Below are 25,943 nucleotides of genomic sequence, written 5' to 3' on the forward strand. Positions count from 1 at the left end.
GCTAAATCATAACAATGAAGCAATTTATTATCATTAGAAGAAATATTCTAATATTTTATTTCTTTGTGCCTTATATACCAAAAGTGAATTTCAACTGGTAAATGTTAGTTTCCTCTAGCACATGTGCTTTTAAGAAAGTAAATAGAGCTGGGTGCTGGTGGCTCACACCTGTAATCCTTTCTACTTACAAGGCTTAGATCTGAGGATCACAGTTCAAAGCCATCCTAGGCAGGAAAGTCTGTGAGACTATTATCTCCAATTAACCATGAGAAAACGGGATGTGAAGCTACAGCTCAAAGTGGTAAGAGTGCTAGTTTTGGGTGAAAAAAACTCAGTGACAGCACCCAGGCTCTGAGTTCAAGTCCCAGGACTGACAAAAAAGAAGGAAGGAAAAAAAGAAAGTAGAAGTCTCAGAGTATTACAAGGGAGAGCATTGGTTTAAAGAAATAACTATTGTTGTATGTATATGCCAGTCTTGGGGCTTGGTCTCAGACCCTGGGCACTGTCTTGTGCTTTTGGGCTCTAGGCTAGCATTCTACCATGTGAGCCACAGCTCCACTTCCAGATTTGGGTGTTTAATTGGAAATAAGAGTCTCATAGACTTTCCTGCCCCAACTGGCTTTCAACTATGATCCTCAGATCTCAGCCTCCTGAGTAGCTAACATTACAGGCATGATCCACCTGTGCCAGCTAGGAATAAGGATTTTTAATTGGAGATTAATAATCACATATATCTTAATGGAGTACAGTGTGATATTATGATCTTGGAGAATGATTAGATCAAACTAATTAACATAAACATTACCTCACATAGTTATTTCTTTGCAATGAGAACACTTAAATCCACCCTCAGCGAGGGTAGATTCAGTAACACACCAGAAAGTACAGGAGACTATCAGAATTTAGTCCTGTATATCTGAAACTAACATCTCCTCTCTTTCTTTTCTGTGGCACCTCTCCAAGCTATACTCTCTACTTCTAAGTGCTTGAATATTTTAGATTTCACATATAAGTGAAATTTCATATTTTTCTTTCTGTGTCTATTTTTTTCTCTAAGTATAAAGTCCCCCAGTCACTTATACTCTCACTCAAAGGAAGATTTTCTTTTTTAAAAGTCTGAATTGTTCTCCATCATATATGTATGTATGTATGTACATATCAACTGATGTGATAGTTGACAATAACCAACAATAATAATGAACAATATTCTGATATCATTTGTTTTGGATATAACCATAAACAAACCACTCTACCTGGTACATTGATTAATTTTTTTAAAATTTCATTTTGGAGAGTCCATTTTAGTGTACAGACATGCTATTACATTTTTATGTTGATTTATTAGTTGTAAATAGTTTTTTTAGGTAGACTGCTCATGGTTTTGTGCATGTAAGATTATTTTGAGTTGGCAAGCAGAGAAACAATTAAACTTTTTCCTCTCTTTTTTAGATGACTTTTATTTCTTTTTTTCTTGCCAAAATATTCTGGTTAGGACTGTTAATACTGTCTTAAATAAAAATTATGAGAATGGATATCATTTTATTTCTAACTTTACATCACAAACTTTCAAATTTTTACCATTAGATGGCGCTGGTTTTGGACATGTCACACACCTGATGTTTACTTGTTAAAAATCTTTAAAATATTATTTTGAACAAATAGATGAAAAGTTATTCCTTTCTAATATTTGTGGAAGATCAGTTTTGAATTATTTTTTTCCATGATGATGCTGTTTAACAATAAGACAATAATCTATCATGTCATTACAAATTGAAAATTCAATTATGTTTTTAACAAATATCATTTTTAAAGCTCCTATTAGCTCATTTGGCATCAAACTCCATTGTATATGTAAATTCTGACTTTCTCAGAATCAATTGTAGATCCTAACAAGAATCTGGACTACTTTTGTTTTGAGAAGCATTTTCTGGCTTCTGGGATCCTGGATGAAGTAAAGATTCTCCTAGAAATAGTCTATGTTAGAACTCACTCTCATATCCTGAGGGGAGAAGCCCACTCAATATGGCAGTTAAAAGACTGTGACTCTTCTACAGTTTGTAACCAGGGAAAGTATCTAAAATTAGGAAAATAAAGTTTCAAAGTAATAGAGCACATTTATTATAATAAACATAAACAATATAATAAACCTAAATAAATAAAAATAAGATTATGTTATTATAATATAGAAGTCCTAAATGTATTAAAAATTAGAAGATCTATTTCATTTAAATTAGGCTATTGTGGCAACAGTAATGGTCATTTCTTAGGCCATTCCAAATTATACAATGTAAGTTATAAGAGATTAAAATATATGATTAAATTTCAATGGAAAATAATTAGAACTATGTCAATCCTTAGAAAACTTTAAGTCTTTATCCCATTTATTATTTGGGTTGTTTTTCTTTGAGGGTTTATTTTGTGTAGGGGGGTTATTTTTTTGAGCGGTAAGCATATTTTAGATATGAGATCCTTGTCTGATACATAGTAGTAAAAATCTTCTACTGTGTGTGCTTTCTATTTATCTTGTTAGCTATGTCCTTTGCCATACAGACACTCTTCAGTTTGATGCAATCCCATTTATCTAGGGTTTCTTTGATTTACTGTGATTCTGGATCTTAGGAAATTTCTACTTGTGTCTAGGAGCTCTAGTGTTTATCCAACCCCTTCCTGTAATATTTTCATGATATTTTCATGATATCTGGCCTTACTTGAGGTCTTTGATCCATTTGGAATTGATTCAGCTGCAGAGTGATATATAAGGATCTAGCTTCAGTTTTCTGCACATGTATAGCCAATTCTACCAGCACTATTTGTTGAAGGGGCTTTCTTCCAACCTGTGCTCTTTTATTAAATATTAGGTGGGTATAGGTATGTGGGTTCATTTCTGGGTCTTCTATCCTGTTCCAGTGGTCCTCAGGCCTATACTTGTGCCAAACAAATGAGTTATCACTTTGAAATCCTCACTAGAGAATATCATCCTTTAATGTTTTTGTATGTATGCATATGATCATGTATATGCTTACATATTAATGTATACATTAGGTCTAACTTCCACATATGAGAGAAAATACATGTCCTTATCTTTCTGAGCTTGACTTACTTAATCTTTATGGGTCCATTTATTTCCCTGAAAATGACATAATATTCTTCTTCTTTATAGATGAGCAAAACTTCATTATATATAATACATATATGCATACATAATATATTTACATAATATATATCACATTTTCTTGATCGATTTGTCAATTGTAATTCATCTGGGCTATATCCATTACTTAACTATAGTGAATAGTGAAGCAATGAACATAGGTGTTTAAATGTCTTTGATATATATCCTGACTTGTAACATTCTGCATAAATGTCCAAGAGTAGTATGGCTGAATCATAGGAGAGATCTATGTTTAGTTTTTTTTTTTTTAAGGAATCTCCAAACTACCTTCCATAGTTGTTGCCTTAATCTTTCCCCCTCAAAACGTGCACATACACTCTGCTGCCAGGATCATAACACGAGTATCAATTTGCTCCTTTCTAGCTTAAAATTATTTAACATTTTTACACAACACAGAAGTTGCAGCTTCAGTACTGGCAACAAAAGAACTGCATTTCTTGATTATATGTTTCTTTTGGTTGCTTCATTATAGCAGTAGGCCTAAGTTTTACAACATTTCCTCAAAATTATGGTAGAACTTTCACGATTGCCCTCTTCCAAGTGGCAGTCCTGTAGTTCACTTTCTGTACTATGGAACTTAATTTCATTTTGTAATTTTAATTCCCTTGCAGTCTTTTTTCTTACTTCATTATTTCATCTCAATATCAAGGCTTTGATCAGGTTCTCTTTAGGAAGAAGGGAAAATCTCTTCTTGCTGAACTTTATAAAAGATATTGAAAAGCTTTTTGAAGGTATCTGTGGTTCCTGTAAGAAATCTTTTTGGAGTTATGATCTTCTTTGAGTATTGACACTGATATTCTTTCATCTTTGCCATAATATGTATTTTCATTTATTCTGGAGATGTCTTCTTCAATTTTTCATTTTACTAATTCAGAAGTCAAGGAAATACATTAAAAACTTGATCTTTTTAAATGAGTTTGTGTTCACAGAAGTTAAAACTCTCAATTTTTGTTCATTTTATTTTTTTAAGTTCTATTTTACTTTTTCTTTTCTTTCTTTCTTTCTTTAGACTTTGTTATATTTCACAGGTTGATTTGGAACTCACTCTATTCCTGCCTCACTCTACTGATGCTGGGAGTACAGATGCGACCACAATATTTGGCTTTCTTTTTTTTTCCAGGGCTGAGGACCGAACCCAGGGCCTTGCGCGCGCTGAGTGGGCGCCCTTCCGCTGGGCTAAACCCCCAGCCCCTGGTTTTCATTTTTTTTAAACAAAGCACTTTTAAGTTTTAAAAAATTATAAGAGTAGCATGTACAATTATTATAGAGCCTCTATTCTTCTTATTCATTAGTAGTTTACTCATGATGACAAAATGTACCTCTGTGTTCCAATTCTGTAGCTTCTTTTTGCTCCTTCCTCATCCCTTATAAGCACTATTTTCTATACTTTATAACACCTGGATGTATCACCTCAGAAGACATATGGAGAGACAAAGATGAAAAGAATGATTAATACTCTAATACATTAAAATCAGTATCTCAAGGCAAATGATTGGCTGTACTCTTTCTGATTCTATGAACCATGAGTTTACTTTTCTCTAAATGTTTTCACTTTACTTTCTTTCGGGAAACAAGATTGTTGTATCTCAGGATGTTTCAGGTGGTATGCCATTTTGATTCTCTTCAGCTCTATTGACTTTGTGGTTTTGTGAATATAAGTGGTGTCTCAGTAACCTCTTTTTTATTGTTAGTTTTCAAGATTGTGATTTAAAAAAATGTTGTGTTTTCTAAAATACTCATTGTCAAGAATAGAATAAGGAGTATAAGGTTAGAGATATTTTAATTCCATATTTTTAAAATGACAATCAGATATTTATAGAGGAGTAAAGATAACCAATAAAGGCCTTTCGATGATTATATTCCTTTTATAAGTGTGTGTCTAATAGGTATTATTGTTAACCATTTTTGTATTTTTTCAGTTATGGGATATATTTACATATATACATTAAATATATTTTTTATTTTATTTATTTTTTAATTTATATTTATATTTTTGTATTTTTTCAGTTATGGGATATATTTACATATATACATTAAATATATTTATACATTAAATATATTTATATTTAATGTATGTATACATATATACACATGTATACACACACATATATATATATATATATATATATATATATATATATATATAGCATTTTAAATTTCATGGCATTGTTAAACCAAGTCAATGTAGTGATTATTGAGATTTCTGTATTATAATAGTGAGTTCTAAAAGAAAGGTAGTGCTGCATTAAAACTTCTGTCCTAATCCCACTTGATTTCTTTTTTTCTATGTACATTGATTTCCCCTTTGATTTTTACCAAACTCAAATTTAGAGTTATGCTTCTATTCTATTTTTGGCAGAAGCATTTTCACTTAGAGGAAATTTTGCAGTCAGCAACATTGATTTAAAATAGTGTATGTCTAGTGATGCAGTTTTTCAGAAGGCTGATACTGATGTTAGTTTTTAGTCCATAGTTAGGTGAGCATACTCCAGGTTAGATAGAGCTGTCTAGACATAACAGAAAAGAAGAACCCGAAATATTATTATAATGATGAAGAAAGGCAGTATGGTGAGTTCTTTGACTATATCCTCTTCCACATGTCCAATATCGTGAAGAACATATGCACTATATTGGGAATCACTGTCCCTCTTGGAGGTCCTCCCTTCTGTCAGCCATCCTGAGACATTATAGGGAAAGTTACTAAAACCTGTTTTTGTTTTTAACTTTGAAGAAACAGTAATTTGATTCAGTTCAACATTTTGAGCCTAGTCATTTTATTAAAATATTTTATTTATATGTCACAATAACCTCTGGGAAAAGTATATTTTGCTTTAGTTGCTTTATATAAATTAATTAATAGTGAGATAATTTATCCTACCTAATAGTGGAAAAGTAGGATCTTGTTGGGATTTTTCTGACTCTAAAGTTCATGCTGATTAGCATCATGTTAGATGTATCAGTTAGGATTTGGTCTTCTGCATATGACAGAAAGCTGACAACATTTGCATCACCAAATATGGCTTTACTTATTGCCCATGACAAGCTGCGCTATGCATATGCAGATTGTTAATGAAATCCTCAGGACTGAAGCTCCTTCTTACAGTCTTTCTTGCCATCTCTAGCCTGTGACTTTCAGTCTCATTGCTGAATGATGGAAGTTATGCCTTCTGTTTTCAAGTGATCATTCCAAGCATGCAAAAAAGGATGGCCAAAGGAGGAATGATATGATATCCAAATTTAATTATTCTTCTACAGTTACCTAGTGCCTTTCATAATATGCTTCTATTTGTATTTCATTGATTAAATCTATATCACATGGTTCTTCTAAGTTTAAAATAATTAATTTTCAATCACATTACTGAAATATAATTTAGATGCAATAATATAAACATCTTTTCTTTGCCTCAAAGTACTGTGGAAATCAGGGCCTTCTGTGATCTATCACTTGCACCACCCCTACCAAATTTGTGTTTTTAGTTTGTTTTTCAGCTAGGATCTGACACTTTTGCCCAAACTGTCCCCAGGCTGTAATCAGCTTCTCTATCTCCCAAGTAACTGTGATTACAGGCATATCTTAGGAAGCTAAGCTCAGCATTGACATTCTTTATATACGTAGGTGTATGACTTTTGACAAATGCTACATTCATCTAATCACTACTCCACTCAACATAAAACATTCTATTTTGAGGTAGTAACCTGAACTGAGTGTTTCATTATCTTGGAAAAAAATCAAATTAAGCGAAATGAACCCCACAATAGGGACACAAGTGATTTTTTCTTCCTTGCTATTGTTTTTAACTTATTTATAAGGTACCATGTGATTTTTTGTTGCTTTGTATGCCCCTCCCTCACTGTATAACCCCTGTTTTCACTGTATTTGATGTTGGTATAATTTGGGGAGGGGAAGGGAAAAAGCAAATTGTTTAAATAGGGATACAGATTGACCCATTGCAACAATGAGATGTACAAGATGCATGTTAAAAAACGAACTTTACAATTTATGCAAGTGTGGGGGTGGGGGTGGGTGGGGGGTGTAGCTGAGGAGGTGGAAGGGAAGGGATGGTAAGGGAAAACAAAGGAAGAGGAATGTACTCATTACCTTGCTCAAACTGTAACCCCTCTGTACAGTATTTTCACAATAAAAAACTTAATTAAAATCAAATTGTATAGGTAGACAATAGTCAGAACATGCCACACTAAATTTTAATATTGAAGTATTTAAAATAATAGAAAAGGATTAGAAAGCATGAAATAACCATATATTAGGAAAGCCATCAGTTACAGAAAACCAGACAGCATGTACTAGTCTCACAGACTTACTATGTCTCCATTTCTTTTTTTTTATTGTCAAGGTGATATATAGAAGGGTTACAGTTACATAAGTAAAGTAATAAGTACATTTCTTGTCAAATTTGTTACCCCGTCTCTTATTTTTCCCATTTTTCCCTCCTCTCAACTCTCCCTCCCCCTGCAAGTTGTACAGATCATTTCCAACATATTGTCTTGTGTATATTGCTGTTACATTGGTTCCCCCCTTGCCCTTTGTCTCACCATTCTGTTGTTCCCCTTCCCTTCCCTAATTCAAATAAACATATGTCCAATACTAGGGTACCAAAATCAAATACAGTGACAATAGGGGATATACCATAGGGGGAAGAACATACAAAAGAAACAAAAAATCACATAGTACATTAAAAAAAACAACACAGAAAAACATCTTGTGTTCATGTCTTGGTGTTCATTTCACTTAGCATCATCTTATGTGGTCATATGTACATCGCTATTGAGGTATTCGTTCATCTGCTAAGATTATCCTAGACATATAAAGGAAACCATGGGACCTATGTTTCTTTTTTTTTCTTTTTGCTTATGTGGTGCTGAGGAATCGAACCCAGGGCCTCAGGCATGCAAGGCAAGCGCTCTACCATTGAGCCACCTTCCCAGCCCCAGGACCTATGTTTCTTTGGGTCTGGCTTACTTCACTTAAATGATTTTTTCTGTCTTTCCATTTTCTAAGAAGTGGGGCGGTGCCATTCTTTCTGATGGAAGCATAGAATTCCATTATATATATGTAATATATATAATATATATACATTTTATATATAATGTATATATGTATCTATATACATAGATACACATAAGTGTATATATAGATACATATATGCATATAGATAGATAGACATAATTCGATAAAAGTAGTTGTTCTGGTAGCTTTAGTATGGCCTTGTTTGTGATCATTTGGGTAAATGCCCAAAAGTGGGATTGCTGGGTCATAGGGGAGCTCTATGTGGAGTCTTTTGAGGAACCTCCATACTGCTTTCCAAAATGGTTGAACAAGTTTACACTCCCACCAACAATGCAGTAAGGTTCCCTTCTGGCCACATTCCCTCCAGCATCTGTTGTTGTTAGAGTTCTTGATTATAGCCATTCTAACTGGGGTGAGGTGGTATCTCAATGTAGTTTTGATTTGCATTTCTTTTATGGCTAGAGAGGTTGAGCACTTCTTCATGTGTCAATTGGCTATTCTTATTTCCCCTTCAGAGAAGTCTCTCTTTAAGTCTTTAGCTCACTTATTTACCAGGCAGTTGTTTCTTTGAGGATTTGTTGTTGGGGATTTAATTTCTTTTTTTAACCAATGCCAATTAATCTTTACTGAAAAAAGACATACATGGGCTAAGCATTTATTTCCTCTGTTCTAATATGTTCTTTCACTAAAGTTTAATTATTATTATTTCCATTCATGTGTTTACCATTTGCTTATAATCCAGGCTAGATACAGAACTGGCTTTGCTTGTCCTTGGGGAGGCTGCCAAATTGAACATGGCCTGCTTGAAGACTTTAATGGACCTAATGAAAGACTTTCTTTCAAACATTTTGTCTACTCAAAGTCAGGTAACCTATGGCTAATTTAGTTGAGGAATAGAATTATATTTCATTTGTGCCATTATTTAAATTGTATTTCATAGTAGGATATACAATATGTACAACTTTGTAATCATAGCTTTAATGTGCATATACTATAACAATATACATTATTATAGTTTTATTGTCATATATTATTAAAATTTCTATTTTACTGACATTAATATTCTTCTTTGTCATTACATTTGATTAAAATTTGTATTTTAGTGGAAGTGATATTTAACTCTTTACTATTTAACATTAACTTTGTTCCTAATTGTTCACAGATAACAAAAAATTATGTTTTGTTTTTGCAGTGTTGGGTTTCAAATTCAGGATCTCACACTTGCCAGGCAGGTGCTCTACCACTTGAACCTTAGCCCATGATGGAAAGTAGTGTTCACAGGGCATTTTTAAACATAAAATTTTATCTGCATTTATTACGAGTTTTTGGATTAAATAAAGTCAAAATACTGAAAGACTATAAACATTTGTTAAAGATTTTTGGGTAGAGAGTGTAACAGATACTAAGCTGATAAATTCAGATACAGTACTTGATCTTTTAAAAAATTTATTGTCAAGGTGATGTACAGAGGGGTTACAGTTATATAAGTAAGGTAGTGATTAAATTTCTTGTCTAACTTGTTACCGCTTCCCTCATTTTTCTCCCTCTTTCTCCCCCCAACCCCTCCAAGTTGTGTAGATCATTTCCAACATATTGTCTTGTGAGTATCGCTGTTGCATAGGTTCCTTCTTTGTCCTTTGTCTTACCATTTTGTTGTTTCCCTTCCCATCCTAGATAATACTTGATTTTAACATATTGTAGCTGAGATCTTTTGTAACAGATGCTCAAATTCTTCTCCAAAAGATGTCATTATTTTGTTTTCCTATGAAATACATATTAAACTAGTAAATAGTAGAAAAGATTATTTTCTAATGTGCTATAGAAAGGAACATTTTATTTGATTAGTTTACATTTCATTGATTGAAAAGTTCTTTTTTTTAAAAAAACTATGTTTTATTAGGGTTTTAACTCAGATTCTAGTTCTGGCTAAATCTATGCTCTAACATTTCAGCCATAGTTCAGCATCTGTTTGTTTCAGTTTTTACAGATAAAGTTTCTTGCTTTTTTTTACTAGCCTATCTCTGACTATGGTCCTCTGACTCTTCTTCCATGGGGCTTGAACTCTGGGCTTGGGCGCTGTCCCTGTGCGCTTCAGCTCAAGGCAAGTGTTCTACTGCTTGAGCCACAGCACTACTTCTGGTTTTCTGGTGGTTTATTGGAGCTAAGAGTCGCTAGGACTTTCCTGCCCGGGCTGGCTTTGAACTGTATCCTGAGATCTCAGCCTGTTGAGTAGCTAGGATTATAGGCGTGAGCCACTGGCACCTGGATGAAAACATTTTTTTGTTTTAAATATAATGTATATAGGATTTAATCATAATAGGATATATTTTCATTACCTATTTTTTTCTTATTTCAGGGAGAAAGTTATGAGAAAGATTGTCTTTCTTGGGCCTGGAATATAGTCTATATATACACAACGATTATTGCAGAAATCTGCTTGTATGCAGCTACTTCTGATTTGCGAAAAACTGCTTTAATTGGGTTCTGTTACTGTAAGAGTGCACAAAAATCTTATTTCCCAATGGAAAAATCAGAATACCCAGAATTACGGGAAACAAGTATTTTAAGTCTTTTGGAGTATTTCTCTTCAAAACTGTCAGATAATTGTAAGTAAGTTACTTTTCACCTCAATAAGTAATATTTTCTAAGTGTCCACATATAATACTAAACTTTCATCTAGAAGTGAGAAATAATCTCAAATCCAGTAGGACATCCTAGGGGCAATATTTTATAAAGTGGAATTTTTTACCAATAATTTTGAAATAACTAAAGTATAGGCTAGACTTGGTTGATTTATGATTCAAATAATATAATTTGGATAGAAAAGGTAACTTCAGGAATTGTGATGAGTATATAAGTTAATCTTCCAGGTTTGTTCTTTTCCCCTAAGGTTTTTATTCCTTCCCCATATTTTCAAATCACCCACTGTTTCTTGTCCTTCCCTTGGAGGATTTCTCTTCCATCCTCACTCAAATACTGTCATACATTCTCCACCCCATATTCTAGTGCTCAGTCATCTGTGTTGCAAGTGGTTTTTAAGTAAACTGCAGCAGATATTAATTTTACTCTTAAAACCTTGTTCACACATCTAACATTACTATCTATGCTTTTGATTTCATTAACAGACAAACAGTTACTATTCCATCCTATATTGCTGTAATTCTTAAATTTATTGTCAAAGTGATGTATGGGGGGGTTACAGTTATGTAAGTAATGAGTATGTTTCTTGTTGAACTTGTTACTCCCTCCCTAATTTTTCTCCCACTTTCCCTTCCCTCATGCCCTCCCCCAGTTATACAGATCATTAGTTGTACCGATCATTTCCAAAATATTTCCTTGTGAACATCACTGTTGCATTGGTTTTCCCCTTCGTTATTGTTATTCACCTTTCCTTCCCTTATTCAGATAAATGTATATATAATACCCATGGTACCAAAATCAAATACAGTGACAACAGGAGATAAACCATAGGGAAGAAAATAGAAAAGAAACAAGAAATCACATAATACATTAAAAACAACAACAATAAAGAAAAAACTTCTTGTGTCCATATCTTGGAGTTCATTAAGGGACTTTTTTTTTGGCAGGGGAGGGGGAGAGTGCTGGCCCTGGGGAATTAAACTCAGGACCTGGGAGCTGTGCCTGAGCTTTTGTGCTCAAAGATAACATTCTACCAATTGATTCACAGCTCCACTTGTGTGTGTGTGTGTGTGTGTGTGTGTGTGTGTGTGTTTAATTGGAGATAAGAGTTTCATAGACTTTCCTGCTGGGGCTAGCTTCCAAATTCAATCCTTAGATCTCAGCCCCCTGACTAGCTAGGATTACAGGTGTGAGCCATTGACAACCAGTTTAACACATGATTTTTTAAAAGTTTTTTTTCCTTCCTTCCTTCCATCCTTCCTTCCTTCCTTTTATCCTTCTTTCCTTCCTTCTGGATCTTCTTATGTAGCCTATGCTAGTTTTGAACTCATTTCCTCCTGCTGCATAGTACCATACTCAGTTAAAATCACTTTATTAAGATGTATCATATTAAAAATTTTATTTATATCACAGACTTTTTTTGAGAAAAGGCATTAAAATATCTAAAAACTTTGAAAAATACTTGGTACATAGTAAAGACTAAACTGTTAGTATGTGTTATGGTTAATTACTTAATTTTAGCCCCATTTCGTTAATGATTATGATGTTAAAGCATCAATATAGATGGATTTTTTCCTAACAATTATTTTTGTGTACTTGGAGATTATTATTTATACATTAAGATATAAATGATAATGATAAATACATTACATATATGACTTTTTTCTTTTATTTGGTCGGTCTTGGGGCTTGACTCTTGGCCTGAGAGCTGTCCTTGAGCTCGTCAGCTCAAGGCTAGCACTCTCCCATTTGAGTCACAGTGTCACTTCGGTTTTCTGATGGTTTATTGGAGATAAGAATCTCACAAACTTTCCTGCTCGGGGTGGCTTTGAACCTTGATCTTCAGATCTCAGCCTCCTGAGTAACTAGGATTACAGAAATGAGCCACCTGAGCCCAGTTATAACTTTTTAATGAAGATATTAATCAGTGCTTTTCAGAATCATTTTTATGTAAAATCTTCATTGGAAAAAATAATTTTAGTCATAGTTCTGTGAAAGAATTGTTACAAGAGACTAATGATTTCCTTGAAGATCATTTTCAGGTAATATCTGATGTAGTAGCATAACTCCAAACATTCAGAGGGATGAAGGGACCTACTTAACATATCTATTTTCCACTCAGAGATTATGTATCAGGCTAGATTTTTACATAAAATCAGATGTTTATTAACAATAGTTCAATATTAATATTAATTCAAGTAAAGTTTCTGGCCAGTTACTGAAGTGCTAAGTTTCAATTTTTTTCTAAATTATTGTTTTTTTAAACTTTATTTTATTGTGAAGATGTACAGAGGAGTTACAGTTACATGAGTAAGGCAATGAGTACATTACTTGAACATTTTTACCCCTCCCTTGTTCTCTCACTATCCCTTCCCTCCCCCACTCCACCTTCCCCGCCCCTCCCCCCCAAGTTGTAAAGTTCATTTCCAATATACTGCCTTGTGGGTATCATTTTTGCCATGGGTCATCCTGTGTCCTTGTTTCACCATTTTGTTACTCCCCTTCCCCTCCCCAGATTAGACACATGTATGTATATACAAGATGCACTGTACCAAAATCAAGTACAGTGACAACAGGGGATATGCCATAGGGGAAAGAACATACAAAGGAAACAAAAAAAATCATGTAGCACATTTAAAACAACAACAACAACAAAGACCTCTTGTGTCCATATCTTGGGTTTCATTTCATGTAGCATCATCTTATATGATTGTATGTACATAGTATTTGAGATTTTCAGCTCATCTGATAAGATTATCCTATATGTGTCCTAACTATTGCAAAAAAGGGAAACCTAAATGGGACTTAAATTTCTTTGGGACTGGACTGGCTTACTTCACTTAATATGATTTTTTTCCAAGTCTTCCCATTACCTAACAAGTGGGGTGGTGTCATTCTTTCTGATGGAAGCATAGAATTCCATTATATATATATATATATATATATATATATATATATACATATATATATATATGTATATATATACACATATGCACATCTCACATTTATTTGATTAATTAATTGATTTTTTTCCTGGTATTAGTGTTTGGGTTTTAAACTCAAGATCTTGTATTCTCTAGACAGGTCCAATGTCAGGGCTTGAATTGTGAGCCTCATGCTCTTCTTTCTCACATCTGGTATTCTACCACTTGAACCATGCCCCATCTCTGTTTATTTTTGTTCATCTGATTTATTTTTTGTGTGCCAGCCCTTGGACTTGAACTCAGGGACTGGGTGCTGTCCTTGAGCTTTTTTGTTCAAAGTTATCACTCTACTACTTGAGCCACAGCTTCATTTCTGGCTTTTTGATGGTTCATTGAAGATAAGAGTCTCATGGGCTTTCTTGCCTGGGCTAGCTTTGGACTGTGATTCTCAGATCACAGCCTCCTGAGTAGCTATGATAACAGGTGTGAGCCACTGATAGCAAGCTCCCCATCTCTGTTTATTTTGAAACTCACAGACTTCTCTGCCTGGACTGGCCTCAAACCACAATCCTCCTGGTTTCGTCTTTCTGAATAGTTAGTTGACATATGTCACTAGTGCCTGGCCTGACTCATTTTGTTCCTGGTTATTTTTTCAGATAGGGTCTCAATTTTTACGCAGGTGCACAATGGATTATGTGCTTTTCCACATAGTTGATGAAAGCAGTTGCATGTCACCATATTCAGCTTCTTCAATGAAATTGAGTCTCATGGACTTTTTATTTACCTGTGACCTCTCAGTCTCAATCTTTCACCTAGCTGGGATAGCAGGCATAAGCCGCCAGTGTTAAGCTTCAATGATTTATTTAATATAAATTTCTATTTATGTGAATTACTATCACATACGCATTTAACCTTTCATTGAGACTCGGAACCTGATTTCATTATTCTTTTTATGAAGTGCCATCCCACGTACCTTTCAGTGTAGTTGGGCTGTAGGCAGGTTTGAATATTTGGAACTACCTGAAAAGATCCTGATTTGAAATTGAAATTGTGGCAGCATGGTCCACAGAGGAGATTATTTTGAGCTTCAAATATATGAGGGAAGGTGATAAAAATTTTATTTAAGCACACAGAACTTTTGCTTGATCCTTTTGAGATTCCAATTTTGAGAAATAGTTTGTCTTCCTGTATTATAGAAGATAATTCCAATGAACTTTTATTGAGTTCTAACTATGCACTTTCGAGGCATTTAACTTATATCACATAACTCGTAAGTCATTATAACAAGACTATAACATAGCCATATCTCCATTTATAGATGAGAAAACTGAGACACTAGAGTATTGCAATTAGTCAGTGACACATTTGAGACATAGCATAGGAAATCTGGTTTCAGAATACATGCTGATATCTACCTCACTATACTAAGCTAAAGAGGAAAGTTAAAAATTTCAATTTTCTTAAATTGCCCATCTGTGTATTTTAAAATTCAAAACAAGTGAGAAATTCTGTCCCCTACAGCACTGTTGGTGACTGCCTTCTTCCCAATGCACACTCTGGGGTTTGGTTCTAGAGTTTTGGATTAGTTGTTTTCCAGGATTTTCATCACTGAACAAGTTCTACATGATAGCTTGTATGAAGGTTACCAGTCAATATTACTTATAATTTTACAAAGAGACATCCTTGTATGATATCTTTAAAACACAAAACACAATCTTCCTGTATTCCTATTTTGGGGTAACAATGCTAAGTGATAGACTTCAGAATCTGTGATAACAAAACTTGGAAATTATATATTCTGTAGGGAACCAGTGGACACTGATTTTAGTGTCTTTTGTATGAGAAAGTTAAATGTTTAACAATAGATAATGAATCGCAGAACCAAAAATATCTTAGAGTAGTAAACCTATTTTCAATCATATAGTACTAATTTAATGTGCAAATCTCTTCTAGATCATTGTCCAAGAGTGAACAGTTCAATTTCCTTGAACAAGCAACAAAAATGTGAAAGTCTTCATTTCCCAAAGCAGGTCATTCCATTTTTGGACCCTGAAAAATACTTCATTATATTACCTTTAAATCTTTCTTTCAAAATCTCCAAACGAGTTTAAATTTTGCCTAGAGGCAATTTAAAAACTCTCTTTTTTTCTCCATGGAGACTTTCAAATATTTGAAGACAATTACTTTGGTTCCCTCTCCTCATCTTCACCTTGCCATTATCTCCCAACTTTGTGATTACTGACAATTTCCTGGTGGTATTTTTTTTGTAGCACATGAGACACATATTTTCAGCATGATTTAAAATTAATTTCTTAAATTTGTAATATTGGCATCTGTCTGAGTTTACAATAATTTATGCCACTTTTATGAAACCACGTGGAGACATGAGTGGGACCCAATTACATTTTCATTCAATGTTGCCTCTGAATGGGAAAAGTAAATATGACATTCTCCCTCTCATTTGTTTGAGAGAGTTTTTTCCTTCAACTGGTTCTCCAGTGATAGCAGTGAAGGAAATATATATCACGTTTATAAAAATAACTGCATACTTCATTCTTTTTTTTAAAATTTATTTATTTTTTATTTGTGAACATACTGTACAGAGGGGTTACAATTACATGGGCAGGATAATGCGTACATTTCTTACCAAGCATTGCAGCCTCCTCCTTTGGTTTACCCTTCACATCCCTTCCCAGCCTCCCCCCTCCCCCCCAATCCCAACCCACCTCCCCCCCCCCCTCCCCCCCCACCGACGTTGTAAAGCTCGTTTTGGACATGACAACTTATACTTCTCGTTGTTGCATCAGGTCCACCTGTATCCTTAAACAACTGTTTTTTCCCCCTCTCCTCCACAAGTTATACTGGCATCAAATATAGTGAAAGCAGGGGTTATACTGTGGGGGAGGGACAGACAAAGCAACAAAGAAATAATCTTATAAATGCGTTAGAAACACATGCATGAAAGAAAAAACATTAAAATACATATCTAAGGGTTCATTTTCCTGACATCATATTATCTGACCTTTTCCGCTTGACTCATACATATACTAGATATTGCAAATAAGGGAAACCATGGGACCTATGTTTCTTTGGGCCTGGCTTACTTCACTTAATATAAGTTTTTCCAAGTTTTTCCATTTCCTAACAAATGGGGCAATGTCATTCTTTCTGATGGAGGCATAGAATTCCATTGTGTATATATACCACATTTTCTTGATCCATTTATACTGAGGGGCATCTGGGTTGGTTCCATATCTTACCTATGGTAAATAATGCTGCAATGAACATAGCTGTGCTGGTAGCTTTAGTGTGGTCTTGTTTGTAAACATTTGGGTAAATGCCCAAAAGTGGGATTGCTGGGTCATAGGGGAGCTCTATGTGAAGTTTTTTGAGGAACCTCCATACTGCTTTCCAAAGTGGTTGAACATACTTCATTCTTATTCAATTTACCTTAGGAAAAAATCATTAGCACAGAGGAATGATTCCTTTTTCAAAAAATAAACGAAAATGAACTAGAATCTTAGAAAAATTTAAACTTTTAATGATACTTTAAATCTTTCATATACCTTACTTTGCTGAAGATTATTCAGGGAAATATCTAGCAATGAGATGTGTTTCTTACACATGGGTAATACATAAATTCTATAAAAATCCATATGCATTTTAGCAACAGATCAAAGCAATGTCATATGTCACAATGCTGTGTGCTGACTGGCATTTTTGTATTTCCATATAGTATTTTACAGCCTGGCTGAATTCTATTGTTAGATTCCAAAAGATTTTTATGAGTGCATTAGGATTTTTTTTGATAGTAATATTTATTTTTCATATTTTTATTGTCAAGATTACAATTATGGGGTTACAATTGCATATGTAAGGTAATAAGTACATATCTTGTCAAACTTGTTACCCCTTCCCTCATTCTTCTCCTACTTTTTCTCCTCCACAACCCCTCTCATACTTTGTCTCACTACTGTGTTGTTCCCCTTCCCTTCCCTAATTCAAATAAATGTACGTACAACACCAGGGTACAAAAATAAAATACAGTGACAACAGAGGATATGCTGTAGAGGGAAGAACATACAAAAGAAACAAGAACAATCACATAGTACATTAAAAACAACATATTAAAGATCATGACAACTTCAGGCAGAGAGGTTTACTTATTATTTCTTTGATAATTTTCTTTATTGAGTCCATGTATCATGTTGAAAAGAAATGGTGAAAGCAGTCATCCTTAGAGGAAAACTTTCAGGTTTTTTTTTACTAGTAAGTAAAGTTAGTTGTGAATTCTTCATAGACAGCTTTCATTGTTGTTGAGGGATTTTCTTCCATTACTAATTTTGAGTGTTTTATCATGAGCTACTGAATCTTGTCAAATTCTTCTTTTGCATATATTTAGAGAAATATGTGGTTTGGGGTTTTCATTCTGTCAGTGAGCTTGTGGATCAGATCTTGCTTTTCAACTCCACAATTTCTATATTTCTCATTTAATTTTCCATAATTATATCACATGATCACTGGCAATAGGAATGGAATCATTATGTTTGATTGACAATTCAAGATTTATCTCCAGAGCTATACTGAAATTTGTACACATCTAGAATTTAAATAAGATTGAGATTTTGCTATCAAGGATAAAAAGAAAGAAAAAATTATGAATAGATTGTAGATTTTAAATACATATTCAACTTAAACTATATTATTAATTATTTAATTTATATGGAAATAATTTAGGGTACATTCGGAATTTTAGCATTGCAAGCATAGTGTTATCAGTCTCTGGGAATTTTCAATCTGTGTAATTATATATATATATATATATACATATACATATATATATATAACTGGTATTTAAGAAACCATAGATATTTATATCAGTATATGACACAATAAATTTCTTTGTCTATACTTGTTGACTAGATGTAGTTACTAGAAATTAAAAACTAGTTTGCAAAATACCTAATGAAATTTCACTTTTGTGTTATGAAATCTCAAGAAAGCAGCTATAAAAATGCTCATTTTGTTCTGCAATTTTTGTCTTTCACTTGCTTTGTGATCTCTTGTATTATTTTTAAAGTGCTCAATTGGGAAGTAGTTGAAGAATTCAGATATGTTATGTCTTGTTCTAGTCCATGACTTCTAGAGAACTTCATGTTTTTTTTTTTTTTTTTTTGTCTGTCGTGGGGCTTGAACTCTCAGCCTGGGCATTGTCCCTGAGCTCTTCAGCTCAAGATGAGCACCTTACTGCTTGAGCCACAGCACCACTTCTGGTTTTCTGGTGGTTAATTGGAGATAAGAGTCTCACAGACTTTCCTGCCTGGGCTGGCTTTGAATCTTGTTCCTCAGATCTCAGCCTCCTGAGTAACTAGGATTACAAGCGCCCGGCAAAACTTTGTATTTTTAAAATGAAGAATACACAGACTATAAATCCAATTATTTCACTCAGTTGTCCTGCTTCGTTTTGGGTGTGCTTGCAGGTCTACAACTCATCTTCTCTCTGATGTGTTTGTGGGTTTATAACTCATTTTTCTTTGTCATCCTTTTAGAGAAAAAAATCTATGATTAAAATATCATTGATGTCATTTTCCTTTTTATCCTTTCATATTTAAAATGACATACTATACACAAGATTCAATAAGAAGCCATAAAAATGCTCTCTATAGCCATATTATGTTAGAAATTATTAAGTACATTAAAAACAAACTATGGCTCTACATTTTAGTGAACTCGAAAACTAGTGAGCAAACCAAAAATAAAACAAAATAAGTGTGACTAAATTTCTGAACAATGAGCCATACTACAAAATATATAGCAAGTTGATCTTTTTAAAGGGATTCCAGTGATATACTTTATCCAGATAAAATTAAGCTTCCTGCTGAAAATTAACACATAGCCAAGTTTAGGAGAAAATCCTAGACTCTAATAAAATGTTACATTTCAGTAAATATCCTGTCAACTTAGTAAATGGCAAAATGAAAATATATATAAATAATAGTTTGACATGTTGTCCTCACATAGCAGAAGAGTATTGTATTCCATCAGATGAACCATTATTCCTCAATTTAAGAATTCTGCAATTTAAAAATCCTCTCTTGAAGACAATCCTAAATTGTCTTCGTTGCTCACATTCACTGTGCTACAACTTGGGACACCTGAGCTCCACACAGTGCCTTGTCTTTACTAACAACAGGACAACTCTCCTCTATAGCCTTTGAAACTCCAGCTTTGATATTCTCTTGGGTCTTTTTTATCATAGAATTTGGAGCTAGCATTGATACATTTTAACCCTTATCTAAAGCTTTATTGTTCAATATATGTAAGGGTAAGGATTTTATGATTTATTTGGTGAATAGTCAATCATCCTTCTAATTATATTTATTATATGACACTAAAATTCTGTAATAGTTCAATGTCTAGCATTTGTCTCATAATATTATTTCTTCCTTAACCTTCCAATATGTGCATTAACTAGAGTAAATATCACACAAATCAAGATACAAACTAGAGTTTTATTACATTACTTAAAGGGGGAATTAAGAGGATGTTTAGCTACTTATGGATCTGCCAACGTCCTATATCCTTACAATGTTTTGCTCTGACTTCTCTGCTGGATTTTTATTTCTATACTTGTGGTCTCATTGTGAAAAGGTTTTTTGTTTTGTTTTGTTTTTTGGTTCCAGAATTCACAGACTCACACGGCACTGCAAGGCAGGGAAAAAGAGAAGCAATAGTACTGGTTCTCTTCTTGAATTTTAGCATAGAAGAAAAGATTTCTCAGCAGCAGCCCAGAAGATGATCCTTTGTGTAAAACTGATAGGATTTGTCACACAGTCTGTAAGGAAGCCTGGGAAAGTAATGTTTAGTGAAAAGAAAGGCATTTGTTATTACCCATAAGAATTTATTCTCAGGATCTAAGTAAAAACAAATTTTATTTAGAAAATGAGGCTGGTGACATGCAGAAAACTATAGTAATGACTTCCTTTGACAATAGAAAATAGGTTTTATTATCTATAAGATTTGACAGTCATAGTATTAATGATTAGGATAATTACAGTATCTACCCATTTGGAGTTTACCATCTCAAATAACAACAAATATCAGAGGGCCTTGTGGGAGTTTAACAATTTCATTCACAACATCAGTCAAATTACATCATTTTATTTCCATATATACCTTACAACATCTATGCCATTTTAACATCTCAGACACAAGATCTGTAGAGTCCAATTTGGGCTGAGTTGGTCAAATCTGCAAAACAATACTTTCTGCTTTCTTGTTTATGCTATAATGTTAAGTTTGGGTGAGAAAGGCCTGGCATAGAATGTGCCAGGGATCTCAGAGCAACAAGGAGCTGATTGAGGGACGAATTTAGGCTCTTTTTTTCTTGTCCATTTATTGCAACTTTAGGCTGAATAGAGCCATAGGAACTGTGAAAAGGGCAGAGAAGAATGGTGTCAGAATATTTGACAATGGGTGGGATTTTTAGATATGATGTATAGGGAGATGAGTCCCTGTGGCTAGATACATGTCTGCTTGCTCTTCCATTTTCCACACCTTGAATAGGGGCTTTATATTGTGGTTCAAGATTGCATTATACTTAGCACACCTGACTAAAACTCCTTTGTCAACACTGCCTCCTTGATCAATGCTAAATGTGCTGGAGGCAGGGTGGTTAATAGGAATGTTATTAACTATAAAGGTGAGATCTTTCCTCTATATTTGCCTGAGGATCACCATAAAGTACAAAATAACCAGCACAGAGTATTTCCATACCTTTTTAAAGTTTAACAAAGTTTATTTAGTAAGTCAGGGCCAAGCAAGGAAGGGGATAAAGGAGCACCCACCAATACACAATGGGATGAACAAAGGCCTGCAAATAGTACCCCTTGTGCTGGATACACTTATGTCTACTAAGAAATTCCATCTAGGCAGGTGGTCATGGCACTTAGCAACCTTCAATCCAAAATAGGAGACAATGAATTTAGGATAGCTCTATAATTGTATTTGGATGTTACTTACCCAAACTTGGAGACAATGGATTTAGGTGGCTCAAAACTTGTAAGGTTTTGTCTCATGGATATCTGTTTCTTAGTACCTCCAGAGAGAAATCAGACCTCAGTGATGAAGATGTTGGCTGCTAAGTAATCTTTGATGTAGAGCAGCAAAATTAGATTAACCTTTGGAAAGTACATGCATCTACCACATCCCTTTCTTTAGATGCCCAATGAGTTTCAGTTTCCCCAGATGAATAATTTTGTTCAGTGAATAAAAGGTAATTCTCTGAGCAGAAAGGAGTGCTGAAGGTAATTATTTTTGTAAGGTCTAAAATATTCTTACTCTTCCCAAGAAGTTTTCCTGTCGTTCCTATGAAAGAAACAATCTAGTTCTGTATAAATGAAAGCTAAAGAGACCCTCTCCTTCTCTTGTTTCATTTATTTCCTAGCATGTTATTATTATTTCATTTATAGGAATAGGCTGAAATAGCATGCTGGACTTCAAATTTATCTATTTTCTGTGTGTGAAAGTATACTTTCTACCCACATCAATACACTTTGACTTTACGGCTCAAGAATGCTATGAGAATATTCCTTACATTTGTGAAGCAAAAACAATACCAAGTATCCCATTTGATTCAATTATTTGAAATCCATCTAAAACTGAACATAGAGCAAAAAGACCGATGAAACTAGAAATAAATGCAATATCTCTAAAGTACATTCCAACATGCTATTTTGTAAAAAGACATTTTTCCAGAGCAAAATGATATATTTAGATTTCCTATCCAAATTAATTAAGAAGCTGATATATCTACATTTATAAAAATAACTCACCTGGTACTTGTAGCTTCCTATTTTACATGAGCCAGAATTATATTAAAATCCTCCAGTGTGCTTCTGAGTAATTTTTTCTCACATTTAATCTGATCTAGAAATAACTATTAATACTGTAGTGTTACTTTCTTCATTATCCTGGCTATTCATCAGGGATAATTTGATAATATGTTCAGAGGTAGAGAAATCACTAATTTAGTCTAACGTATCTACTGTGCACATTATTTGATACTGATATTTCTTAAGATTTTATTGAATACTTATTTCAATATTTTTGTATGGTTAATATTAAGTTTTAATATTATTTAAATTAGATGAGGCATACACACATATGTAAGATTTCATATTACATATTGTGCCCATATTTCATATCAATCATTCATTCTTTAGTACTCATTACATTATTTTTTATTGGGGGATTGAGAGGAAAACACTGGGAGAAAACAAGTGATGAGGTGACATTGTACCAAAAGAAATGTATTCATTACTTCATTTATGTAACAGTAATCCCTCTGTACATCACCTTTATAATAACAACAAAAAATAAAAATAAATTTAAAAAAGGAAATATTTTAGGAAAAAAAGACATTGCCAGATACACATTAGACACCCTGATTTTTGGGCATCCTCACAGGCCTGAAACATAACATAAGGTGCATGACTGCAGGGAGAAGTAGGTGATGTAGAAGGCATCAGAGGGCAACCGTAAACAGTTGACTTGGAGAAGTTCAGAATTACTGAACTTTAGATCTGCAAGAGAAACAATGGACCCTAACATTAGGCTCTTATCAGAAGGATACCGAAGGTGGAAAATTTCCCACAGTTGGACTTTAAGCAAGGGAGAAGGAAAGTCTCCACGAGTTCTACTGACTTACAATCTGTCATTCTGCAAAAATACAGACTGATATGAGTTTTGTGGTATGGGCAGTACGGGGCCCCTGCATTTCCTAGCTTGCTCACTGGTGCTATGGTAGAGAATTGTCTTAAGAGAGGTTCTTATAATCAAACTTATCAGTTTAAGAGTAGAAACCTCTACATTTTCCTGTCTCCAAGCCCCAAAGACCGCCCATCTCCATTGGCTAAAAGAGCAACAGCCCTATTGATCAGTTTGGGTCAAGAAACTGGTTTAATGGTTCCCGGACATAGAACTACATCGTGGGAAATTTCAACACTGTTGAAAACAGCAGCCCAAATCACAAGACCAGCTGTGTGTGAATATAAGAGATCTGAGACAGACCAGTGTACAGGGCATGTGGGACCGACCATTTAGTGCCCAGGAAGGACAACTTGCTTTGGTCTGATGGTTTTCCCCACTTGTAAGAGCCCCAGAGAACTTTGGTAAGAACACAGCTGCTACACAGGCATTTCTGATGTCCACACGCACATAGGCAGAGGGAATGTTTCTGGTGCAAAGGACATCTCTTTTTGTAGATGACATGATTCTATAATTAAAAGTTCTGAAACATACCACCAGAAGTCTGGTAGATCTGACACTTTGCAAAGCAGCAGAATACAAAATCAATATATAAAATCTATAGATAGCAGATAAATACCACAAATGTTCAGGCAATTCTTCCTTCTCAATAAACATAGTGCCCCAAAGGCAGGGATTATGGAGCAAGGGTGCTTTTCCCTTTGCTACTAGTCATGCCGTGGCTAGACTCACTGTGCCAGATGCCTTAAAAACTATTTCGAGTGTTTCTCGCAATAGAAATTATTCCTTTAAAGATTTTGGACTATCCATAGAGTGAGGGAGTCTAGTGTTTCCTTTTTCTGGACATCCTGCCCAAGTCACCAATCTTTCACATTTTCAAAAGCATCTCAAAGTAGCTACTTTTTGGGAGCAATAATAAAAGCCATAAACAGGATAATGGATGAGAGATTTAGTTAAGGACATGAGGGAAAATAACACCAAAATGGCACCAAGGGAGGCAGGTGTAAGCAAAGAAATGTCCATGGGACTAGACATAGTGTTAGAAATTTTGGCTACAAGTAACAAAACACAAAGTGACACAGCTGAACTATCACATTCTGGATCACTTAGGCAACTTGTCTCTCAGAAAGAATGTGAGTGTCTTAAAGCCTGTGGGTTTTCAAAGAGGTTTTTTTTTGCACATACTTACAAATATAAAATTATTATTTCCTTTTTGTCCCAAGATAATCTTTGCTAAATTCTCCTCTTTTCCTTCATTTTTGTCTTGTAATAAAAATAAACTGTGGAAATTAGTTACTGCCATTGAGATAATCCATATCTTTTCATAGTATGAATTTAGTAAAATTTAAAATAAACCCAGAAATCAGAAGTCTGGTATTTCTTTAGCTTATTTATAAGAATCACAGTTGGTCCTAAAGAGAAAATGAGCTGCTTTCATCCTTGATTCTGTTATACTTCCAGAAAATAATTATTTTTAATTAACAAATTTCCATAATTGACTGTTGGAGAAGATTATGAAACTTAAGTAAGGCAAATTCTACCCAAATCCTTAATTATTCATGAACATTTTGGCATCCTGCTTGGCATCCAATTTCAGTCAACTACCACATTCTAATAAAATAATCAGATGTCTTTCTGTCTTTGGTTTTCAATAATACCTGCAAAAATGTGAGCAATTAGTAATTATCTTCAAGTTATTCTGCTGAACATTTATGTAATATGTGTAGTGATTAAGTGTGATTATATATGCAACTAACTTGTATTAATACTTACAGGGCTATGGATTGAGTGGTAGAAAGCATGCATATGACCATGGGTTTGATTCAGTCCTCCATTTTTTCTGCACCTATCTCTATGTCCTCTGGAGCTTGAGCATCTTCAAGAATACTATCTTTTGACAGTAATTTTAAGTTTGAGAATATTCAGAACTATCTTCCTTTCTGATACTCATTGCAAATCTGAGCATCCCTGAGACACCTCTTACGTTTGATAATTTAGTAGAAGGACCCACAGAATTGACAATCCCAATCCTGAGTATGAGTTATGACTGTGAAAAAGGGAACATACAAAGTACGAAGCTTCCTGTTGTTCTCTGCCAGTGGATTGTGGAAACAACATCTTTTTCTAGTACTATGTGTGATAACAAGAGACTAGAGAATGAACAAATATGGAAGCTCTCCAAAGCTTTGGTATCTATAATTTTATCTGGGATACAATTACACATTTATTTGACTATCTGCTGCATGGCTGATCCTAGATTTGGCCCTTGCAGAGGTTAAGCTGATTCTATGTGGACCAAGTCATGCTGGCAAAAATCACATTTTTTATTGCTGTCTATCTAACATGACTCAAAGACCCCAGGTAAACAAAAGTGTTTGTAGTGGAAAAGACATTCCAAGTCCTATGAAGGGGC

General features: G+C 34.2%; 1 protein-coding gene and 1 long non-coding RNA gene across 2 annotated transcripts in view; one reads left to right on the plus strand and one right to left on the minus strand.

The window, feature by feature from the left end:
- The window catches only part of Tmem232 (transmembrane protein 232), a 205,411-nt gene that overhangs the window by 48,583 nt on the left and 130,885 nt on the right, over positions 1-25,943 (plus strand). The window contains exons 9-11 of the mRNA XM_013020318.1: positions 8,941-9,064; positions 10,555-10,804; positions 23,274-23,278. Of these exons, the coding sequence (XP_012875772.1) occupies positions 8,941-9,064; positions 10,555-10,804; positions 23,274-23,278 (379 nt within the window). The remainder of the gene's footprint in view (positions 1-8,940; positions 9,065-10,554; positions 10,805-23,273; positions 23,279-25,943) is intronic.
- LOC105988601 lies at positions 21,149-21,971 on the minus strand. Its single transcript, XR_001175209.1, has 2 exons — positions 21,785-21,971; positions 21,149-21,192 (listed from the first exon to the last, which is right to left on the minus strand). It is a non-coding gene; the product is annotated as an uncharacterized LOC105988601 (long non-coding RNA).

This window comes from Dipodomys ordii, unplaced genomic scaffold (assembly GCF_000151885.1).
Source record: "Dipodomys ordii isolate 6190 unplaced genomic scaffold, Dord_2.0 Scaffold50, whole genome shotgun sequence".
NCBI classification, from domain to species: Eukaryota; Metazoa; Chordata; class Mammalia; order Rodentia; family Heteromyidae; genus Dipodomys; species Dipodomys ordii.